This window comes from Neoarius graeffei, chromosome 26 (assembly GCF_027579695.1).
Source record: "Neoarius graeffei isolate fNeoGra1 chromosome 26, fNeoGra1.pri, whole genome shotgun sequence".
NCBI lineage: Eukaryota > Metazoa > Chordata > Actinopteri > Siluriformes > Ariidae > Neoarius > Neoarius graeffei.
Genome location: NC_083594.1, coordinates 4,886,699 through 4,896,730, shown reverse-complemented (window position 1 = coordinate 4,896,730; position 10,032 = coordinate 4,886,699). Strand labels below are relative to the sequence as shown.

General features: G+C 42.8%; 1 protein-coding gene across 5 annotated transcripts; it reads right to left on the bottom strand.

Annotated features, from left to right (window-relative positions):
• Window positions 1-1,524: 1,524 nt before the first annotated feature.
• Window positions 1,525-8,491, bottom strand: ap5b1 (adaptor related protein complex 5 subunit beta 1). Of its 5 annotated transcripts, none has more exons than XM_060909919.1 (4): window positions 8,434-8,491; window positions 8,045-8,199; window positions 7,790-7,962; window positions 1,525-4,372 (listed from the first exon to the last, which is right to left on the bottom strand). In XM_060909919.1, exons 3-4 carry the CDS (start codon window positions 7,922-7,924, stop codon window positions 1,742-1,744), a joined length of 2,766 nt encoding a protein of 921 aa, XP_060765902.1. In that variant the 5' UTR covers window positions 7,925-7,962; window positions 8,045-8,199; window positions 8,434-8,491; the 3' UTR covers window positions 1,525-1,741. The 5 variants fall into 5 exon arrangements, with proteins under 5 accessions (XP_060765902.1, XP_060765901.1, XP_060765903.1 ...); XM_060909918.1 differs by having other exon boundaries at window positions 8,375-8,476; XM_060909920.1 differs by having other exon boundaries at window positions 8,068-8,199; window positions 8,375-8,476.
• Window positions 8,492-10,032: the final 1,541 nt, after the last annotated feature.

Below are 10,032 nucleotides of genomic sequence, written 5' to 3'. Positions count from 1 at the left end.
ATTGCAGATTCAGTCTTCCCAGCCTGGTGCAGGTCTACAATTTTGTTTCTGGTGTCCTTTGACAGCTCTTTGGTCTTGGCCATAGTGGAGTTTGGAGTGTGACTGTTTGAGGTTGTGGACAGGTGTCTTTTATACTGATAACAAGTTCAAACAGGTGCCATTAATACAGGTAACGAGTGGAGGACAGAGGAGCCTCTTAAAGAAGTTGTTACAGGTCTGTGAGAGCCAGAAATCTTGCTTGTTTGTAGGTGACCAAATACTTATTTTACCGAGGAATTTACCAATTAATTCATTAAAAATCCTACAATGTGATTTCCTGGATTCTTTCCCCCCATTCTGTCTCTCATAGTTGAAGTGTACCTATGATGAAAATTACAGGCCTCTCTCATCTTTTTAAGTGGGAGAACTTGCACAATTGGTGGCTGACTAAATACTTTTTTGCCCCACTGTATGCTGAGTCACGTAAAATACTTTGTTTTAAAATGGATAAAATAAGTCACAATTCCACCTTACCTTTGAATGGTTTTAGACCAAACTTCGGAGCATCTTTAGTGCCTTTATTTTAGGAACAGCGTTTTCTTTCATAATTTGTAATTCTTCCTCACTCACGGTGACGAAGCGATCAGCCGCCATTTTGCCGAGTCGTTCGAGGTGATTATCGAAAAATAGTCTGAATTTCTCGACCAATCAGCACGCACGATTTCCTATAATTACCTTCGTATTTATACTCATTCATCTCATCATCTCTAGCCGCTTTATCCTTCTACAGGGTCGCAGGCAAGCTGGAGCCTATCCCAGCTGACTACGGGCGAAAGGCGGGGTACACCCTGGACAAGTCGCCAGGTCATCACAGGGCTGACACATAGACACAGACAACCATTCACACTCACATTCACACCTACGGTCAATTTAGAGTCACCAGTTAACCTAACCTGCATGTCTTTGGACTGTGGGGGAAACCGGAGCACCCGGAGGAAACCCACGCGGACACGGGGAGAACATGCAAACTCCGCACAGAAAGGGCCTCGAACCTGGACCTTCTTTCTGTGAGGCGACAGCGCTAACCACTACACCACCGGGCCGCCCCGTATTTATACTAATTTATAAAATTAGAATTAATGTGCAGTGATAAGGGACTGTTCTATTATAACGTGGTCATAAAGAAGGCATTTTGGTTTTCTTAGATACGACTGGGATGGATTTGGGCATGGGAATGTTCAGCGCTGTTGAGTTCTCATTCCTGATTGGTCAGAAAGTGTTAACATTGTAGTAACACCTTACACAGGGAATTGTGTAAAATGTTCTGTAAGGAGAGTTGTATTTTGTGGAAGGAGTCTCCAGTGTCGGTGCTTTGTAACATTTTGTAATATTAATTTTTTTCTCCCAGTCACTTACTGTAGTTCTAAGTTGTGCAGCTTTTTGCGGGAAAAAAAGTGTAAAACACGTGTATGATCTGCCTGAACAGTACAACAATCAATAATGCTACTTGAAAATCTTATTGTCATTTACAAAGAATAAAAATGCAAGTGTGCGATTTGTTTTATTACATTCAATCAGATGCAAGTATTTACTTCTTCATTATACATCATTCTGGACCGTAGCTCGTTTTGGACAAGTAAATACATCAAAAATATAATTTAGTGCAATCAACTCTCAAGGTAATACAAACATGATTAAAATGCATCTTCAGTTAATTCAATTAAAATTCAACATGACATCACAGTACGGGTCGCCAATGAGTTCATTGTCTGTCGTCGGTTGTCCTGTTGCAGGGCGCGGTTATGGTTTGTAAGTAAGAGTTGACATGAGGCAGGAGTTCCCAGTTGTCTGTCGCGATGCTGACCTGAACAGCGTCCTCACCCTCTCGGATCGTCAACAAAACATGATAAAGAGGTGGAAGGAAAAACAAGACCTTCCACTCGTCAAGTTCTCGTGAAATCACATAACCCTGGAAATTCTGCTTGATCACATCTGCCAAGGTGTCGCTTCCCGTCTTAAAACAAAACAAGCTCGTCTCTGAAGTGCAAGGTTCCCCTGAGGACATAGCGTCCCAAATCCGATCAAACACATCCGCCTTGGACTGGAGCGATGTACCTAGAGGTAAAGGTATGGGGAGAAATATCTCCGGGAATGACACTTTAACATCAGGGAGATGAGTGTGCCAAGACTGGCCGTCTTCCGTGGTGAAAATGGCGCTCACTCGTAAATTTGTCGGGTATGGGTGATGCGGCTTCAGAGTCACGCCGACTTGATGTGGCTTCCTGTCTCTGAAAAGGCACGGCACGTAGATGTCCTTCACGTCTGCGTAGTGCAACACGTTAACGTCAAAATGCAAGCATATGGTGAAGATCCGGTCGAATCTCGGATCTGTTGCATTTGCGTGAGTCAGGTTGTACTTCAAAGTGACCTCTGAGGCAAAGCCCGGGGTTTTGAGTTGCTCCTGGTAAACCTCATACAAGTCCTTCCCAGTCTGGACTTCTGTCCTCAGAACTGCATCCTGAGAACCATTTTTGTGAACCTTAATAAGCTCAAGGACACAACTCTCAGTCTGAAGAACCGTCAAACAACGGCCAAGTTCTTCACTTTCACTGATAGCCGACAACGATCGGACTTTCGCCTGTCCTCCAATGGGGGTTATGGCAAGGATTCCAGCAAGTTTTTCTGAGGACAAGTTGGTAAGAAGGGTGTAGTAGAACCGAGCGTGGTCTTGAATATCCGTGTCCTCGTAGTGTCTGGACATGTGCTGCAGGAGATCCGCCAGTTCAATGAACATCTGGTTGAGCGTTGGGTGCTGGAGCAAGTTGCGGCATACCGTAAGAATGGCGGTGCCGACGTTCCAGCTTCTCCTTTCGCAAAGGTTGGAGTTGACGAGGATATCGAGAAGGAAGCAGATGGTACTCCTCTGGGTGATCTGACTCTCCCGTGCCACTCGAGCCAAGATTTTAAGGTGCCAACCCAAACTCTGAAGGGTCAGTTGCAAAGGAGGCATTTCCACAATGCACCTTTGAAGAGCTTTCAACAACTGGACCGACCAAATCGAATCCTCTAAGCGCTCCTGGATTCGATCGGTGAGGTTGATCAAATTTGGCGCAAGGTGACAGTTTCTGGAATACAGCTCGCGTAAGCGGTGGGCAAGTTTCTTGGAGAGGTTCTCCATGTGGTTGAAGTGCAGGAGGAAAAGAAAAATCGCTCTAAAAGACGTCACCACTGCTTCCCTGCCTCCGTGATTGTCTACTATTCTGAGCAAAGCCATCACGTGATCAATGAGGTATCCCACGCCCTGGCCGTCCTCTTCCTCACTTGCCTCGACGTGTACCAGGCAGAGGAGGTTGAGTCTACAAAGCATCGTGGTGCTGTCGTTGAACACAGTCGGGAAGAGGGATAGAGTAAGCTGAGGCGTGATGAGGACAGGCAAGCACTCCTCGCCGCTGCTCGAAATGGGTCTGTTCTCAGGAAAGTGAAGAATGCAGTCCATGTAAAAGAGTTTCTCGGGAATTCTCAGTAGGGGATGTTGCACCATTCCGACAAGCCGCTTGAGCAAGAAATGTTCGTCCTCGGCCGTGAAGAGGCCATCAGTGAACATACTTTTCATAAATAGCGTGGCGTGCATTAGTTCCACCTCGGTCGTTCCGAAAAGCCTGAGCAACTGAGACTTGAATATGGCCGGAGAGATGCCTGGTACCATCGCCACTATCTCGACAAGTCCCCGGAGTAAAGCAGCCTGCGAGGAAGCAGTCATCAAGTAGGATTCCTCCAAGAGCAAGGACATTATAGACTTCAGCTCTTTGAAATCCAGCGTCGTCGGTAGCTGGGGAACTTGCGCCATGCCGATAGACTTGCCAAACTTGACAGATTTCCACGCGAAGCCTTCGTTTCCGGCTAAGACGCTCCTAAGCTTAGCATTATCTACGTCTATTTGTTGGGTCAAAATCCAGATTGCGTTCTTGAGCACCTGCGTATAGAGCGTGCTATAGGACTGATGCAGAACGGTGGTTTCCTGCTGCTTAAGATAATAAAGAGCCTCAAGCTTTTGCGACAGAAGGCCTGGTTGGCAGGTCTCCATTTCTCTAAGACACTCGCAAGCAGCGGCTCGGACAGAGTGGAGACTCGGACCACCTGCGTTATCGTTTGTGTCCTGAATCAACAAGAACAGGAAGTCCAAATAGTCCTCTGCGACTTTTGTCTGGTTAGCCAAGCACAATGTACATATCAAGACATTGGTGATCGCCAGAATGAGATGGCACTTTAGATTGACGGATTTGGGCGGAGTAACATTGAGGATTGACACAAGTTCCTGCGCCGTCTCCTCTCCTGATGATGTGGTCGGGCAAAGGACCGTGGGATGATCCAATAATGCAGACAGCAGGAGGATCTAGTATAAAAAGACGAATGATTTTAAATATTCTAATGTGAACACAGGTGTGGGGTTTTTTGGTACACATTCACAATATTAAGGTACAAAAACAAAATACATCTTTAATTGACAATTTCCATACTCGCTGCTGTTTTTTTGTCCACAATGTGACGCATTTCTGAATGAAACCAGATCCTCAGGAAAGAATACTGTACATGGTTCTCTTTATGCATCACGGGATTATGAGTTATTGTTAAATCAATCATCTCCACTTCCTCGTCACGAGGAGAGGCAGGAAAAAGTATTACATTTTCATGGAACATATCAAAGTTAATTTTTCTGATTTTTATTTATATATAAATGCTCCCAATATACCGTGCATCATCTAAACAGCTTCTAATCCTCTTTATTCTTCCTGACATTTCCGCTATAACCTGTGGCTACTTAGGTTTAATTATTTTACAACATTTATTAAAAATAAAGAAAGAATCATATATCATATCGTATTGAATTGGAATTTGTTCGCGTCATTACATCCCAATAAAACAGACGCTTTTAATCATTTTTTTCACCCATAACACAGAGGAAGTGGAAACGTTTGCATTGAAATCACATAATATTAAGATTTTCTTTTTAAATTAAGACCAAATCAAATATACTCAACAAAAATAAAAACTTTACACTCGTTTCAAAGTCAATAATTTGAACATTTTGGAAAATAGGTTTGAAATAACGATTGTATTCAATTATCTTGTCATTAAAGATGCTATAGCATACAGATCATGTTTGTCATGGAATCGGTTCCACCGGAAATGCGACGACAATGTCCATGATCAAAAACTGTGAGTCACAACTTAATGAAATCATGTCAATATCAGGTGTGTCCTCCATGGGCGTTCACAACTGCGATACAACGTCTCCTCATGGATTGGGTGATGCGTCTGAACACAGCTTGGGGAATGCGCCGCCATATTTGTACCAACATGGCACCAAGCTCCTGCAAGTTCTGTGGAGGGTTCCTTACGGTCGGCTGTGGTGCCAGTTTGATGGAGACGTGTCTGGAGATTATGGATGGTCTGTCGACTGCATCCCATAACCCTCGCAACGTCAGTGACGGATGTTCCCGTATTCAGCATGCCAATGGCACGTTCACGCTGAATGTTTGACAGTCGTGGCATTGCAAATTAACGAATAATTAACCATAAAACCTTGTTTTTCTGAGATGACACTCTACTCTGCTACCGTGAGATCAATTGCACGTGTATCAATAGGTCACGTCATTTGTGTCACGTGGAAACGTGATTTTAGCGTGCAGTGCTCTCGCACGTGCTACGTAGGCCCGACCAGTAGAATGAATGTGTGATGTAATGCCCTTGACAATGCATTTAACCATAATCACAACAAGAACTCTTTCAAGAAAAGTTTCTAAACACTATTTGAAAAATAATGAGTGTCAAGTTTTTATTTTTGCTGAGTATAGTTTAAACTGTGTTTTAAAAAAGTTAATACAGTAGGAGGTGCCTAAATAATAATGAAAAATAATATAAAGTAAACAAAAATATTACCTGGTCGTGCCAAGACATGACGTTTATCTTCGAGTGGTGAATGGATACATTTCTACACAAGAAGATAAACTTCATATCCTCACGCCACCGTGTAATGTTCTTTATATTATATGGACACATCCACAAAAAAAAAAAAAAACGCAAGAATGTTAATTCTGAACCGGTTCGCCATTTTGACAAGTCAGTGGGAAAACACTGGGAGTGACGTCATTGGAGTGGAATACTGGGAATTATTATCCATACGGGACACTTTTTCGATGGAATAAAAACGTGTGTTCTATTCCCTTCTCGCAGGTTTCATTCATTTGGTTCGATAGCGTGCAATATTGTTAGCATATCGCTTATCCTACGTCTATTACGTCACTCTACCCAATGCAGAATGAGTGTTGAATATGGTTTACGATATTGCATGGCTGTCAAGACAGCATGACGTTACATGTCAGAGACATAAAACTTCCACGCTAGCGAGTGAGCGACTGTGACAATTTGTAAACAAACATGGCCGCCAGGTTTGTTTTATTAAAATACGGAAGATTTTGAGAGAATTTTGAAAGAAAAAGACGCGTTGAACACCCGAAAGGAATGTGTATGAATAATAATAATAATGGCTTTTTTGTGGTCCATCAGATATATTCCATTCAGCTACTCGTCTTCGACTCGTTCAGTATCATGCTCGCTGAATGGAATATATCTGATATACCACAAAAAAAGCCAGCTAATATTATTTAAATATGTCACTCAGATCCGTGATGTATTTTGTCGGAAAAATGCAAGGTTTTCCACACGAGAAGATAAACTTCATATCTTCAAGCCAATGTGTGATTTTCGGTTTATTATATCGACACATTCACAAACAAAAAGTCCCCAAATTTATCAAAACAAAACACTTCATCGATTTTCTGATGAGTGACACAGAGATTTATGTCACGGTTTTGATTCTCCATGTCCCGGATGGAGCTCGGATAAAAAATACGAGCAGGGCTTTGAACCGGTTCAAGGAACGAAAACGAAAACTTTTTCTATTTCACATGGAACAGAAACGAAACCAGAAACTTTATTATTTTTTATGTTCCGGAACAGAAACGCTTATTAAAAATAATGGTAACCGGTTAATACCGGTTTTTATTTCGTTCCTCAAAGTTTCCGTAGCCTACAAATAAAAGTCATTCTTCTCCTGCGCAAGTTTCTATGACCTGCTGGGGTTCACTTCCTGTGTGACGGTCGCTGACTGAATGGAGAGAGCGGGAGGGTGGACTACTATCACGTCTCCACATCTTAAATAAGAGGTAAATATTGCAGTCTACCGTTATTCAAAAACGTCAATTTCAAACACGATATCAATATATTTGTCCAGAGGCTCGCAAACATTAAATGACGTTAACCTCTGTTAGCCTATCAATGCATAGGGCCTGACTAGCCTTTGGTAACACACTAAACGAATTATCTTTCATTTTTGGCACTTTTTCTGTTTGTGTAGATGGGAAGACATACTGAGAATCCAAATCGCCAACATTTGAAATAATAATTGTTTTGAATTATTTCTTGTCTTGTTTAATGAAGGCTGTAATAGAATTAGCCTACATTTGGCTTAAGCTGGATGAGACAGAGACATAATTTTATAGCCATTTGTTAAACAGCTGACAGGGAACGTAATCAACCGTTCCGGGAACGAAATTTTTTTGTTCTAACCGGTTCGGGAACGTCTATTTAATGGTGGAACCCAAAACCGGAAACGTTAAAATTCTGTTTCTGTTCGGAACGAACCAATAGGAAAAAAATTCTTGTTCAAAGCCCTGAATACGAGTGGCGTATTTCCCAGTACAACACTGGTGTGTGTATAATATTATGAATTATATCAGTGTTGACTTACCTTCTTGCTGTCATTTGTTTTGTCATCCCTTAAGTTGTCAAGAACTTCAGCTAAAAAAGTCTCAGAGGTGGTGCAGGACAAAAACTGAGTAGGACTCAATAAAAAAGAAGCTATTCTTTGATCCCACGATGTCATGACGACGATGACGGTGGTGGTGGTGTTAATATGTGGCGCTGCAGTGAAATAATAAACAGGTTGCTCTTTAAGTTACCTGTATGTTTCGTAACCATTAATTCACTCTAAATGAGTGCTCACCAATCCTCTTCTTCGAGATCTACCTTCCTGAAGGTTTCATCTTCAACCAAAACACACCTTTGTGAGTTGATCAAATGATTAGAAGGTCAGGTGGGAACAATTATGGCTGGAGCTGAAGTCTCTTGGAAAGTAGATCTCCAAGAACTGGGTTTACTCTGAAGGACACAAAACCAAAAAACACACACACTGCAGTGAAGGAACCTGGAGCCCACTCTGCCTTTCACACTCCAGTGGAGAAGTGTGTGTCAACACTGAGCCTGGAGCACCTTCATATGCATCCAAAACAACTTTATAATGCTCAATTACAACTACACAATGGCTCCTACTCACATTTAGTGGATTTTCACTTTAAAATCACTCATGAAAAGTGCAGTTTTTGAACTGATTACCCTCTTCATCCCTTCTTCTCTTCCCTTCTCTGTCGACAAAGCTCACCAGGTCATGTGATACTCTTTTCATGTCACGTGATTCGACTCCAGGAATAAAATGTGTATACGTGGATAATACAATACATATAATACTTATTTTTTTTTAAATATCAGACTCTAAAATATAAATGGTATGGTATACTGTGAACCCAAAAATGCAAAAGCAAAGCAAATAGCAAACGTTCAAATAAATTTGAAACGACTTTTAATTTGGGATGAGTTTCAAAGAGAAGGAAAGCAATGAAGAAGAAGAAGAAGAAGAAGAAGAAGAAAAAACGCTCTACTGCCACCTCATGGCCATTTTATTATATACATTAATATTTATTAATAAATATTTTAGACATTTTAAATATTTTTAAAAAAGAAAGAAAGCACAGTTTTATCTCATCTCATTATCTCTAGCCGCTTTATCCTTCTACAGGGTCGCAGGCAAGCTGGAGCCTATCCCAGCTGACTACGGGCGAAAGGCGGGGTACACCCTGGACAAGTCGCCAGGTCATCACAGGGCTGACACATAGACACAGACACCCATTCACACTCACATTCACACCTACGGTCAATTTAGAGTCACCAGTTAACCTAACCTGCATGTCTTTGGACTGTGGGGGAAACCGGAGCACCCGGAGGAAACCCACACGGACAACATGCAAACTCCGCACAGAAAGGCCCTCACCGGCCACGGGGCTCGAACCCAGGACCTTCTTGCTGTGAGGCGACAGCACTAACCACTACACCACCGTGCCGCCCGCACAATTTTATTCATCATACAATTGTGAAATTCCTCTCTGCATTTAACCCATCTGAAGTAGTGAACACACACATGACCAATGAGCGCACACACACACACATACCCAGAGCAGTGGGCAGCCATGCTAACAGCGCCCGGGGAGCAGTTGAGAGTTTGGTGCCTCGCTCAAGGCCGTCCTGTATTCACCTAACCGCATGTCTTTGGACTGTTGGAGAAACCAGCGCACCCGGAAGAAACCCTCGGGGAGAACATGCAAACTCCACACAGAAAGGCCCCCGCCGGCCACGAACCCAGAACCTTCTTGCTGTGAGGCGACCGTGCTAACCAGTTACACCACCATGCTGCCCAGTAATATAATAATATTTTGCACAATAATAATAATAGGAGAAGAAAAAGCCTTTATTTGTCACATGTACACTCAAGCACAGACACTGATATTCCTCCTCTGCATTTAACCCATCTGAAGCAGTGAACACACACATGCGAACAATGAGCACACACACATACCCAGAGCAGTGGGAAGCTACGCTACAGCATCCAGGGACCAGTTGGGGGGGAAGGTGCCTCGCTCAAGTGCACTTCAGCCCAAGGCCGCCTCATGTTAACCTAACTGCATGTCTTTGAACTGTGGTGGAAACCACAGCACCCACGCAAAAACGGAGGAAACCCTGACACGAAGAGAACATGCAAACTCCACACAGAAAGGCCCACATTGGCCGCTGGGCTCGAACTCAGAACCTTCTTTTTTAAAAGATTTTTTTTCCACCTTTATTGGATAGGACAGTGTAGAGACAGGAAATGAGCAGGAGAGA

Bases quoted from the DNA above. Each gene is read 5' to 3' on its own strand.
- ap5b1 (XM_060909919.1), bottom strand. From the start codon at position 7,924: ATGACATCGTGGGATCAAAGAATAGCTTCTTTTTTATTGAGTCCTACT. The intron at 4,373-7,789 runs GTAAGTCAACAC...TTTTTATACTAG, and splicing joins AAACAAATGACAGCAAGAAG to ATCCTCCTGCTGTCTGCATT.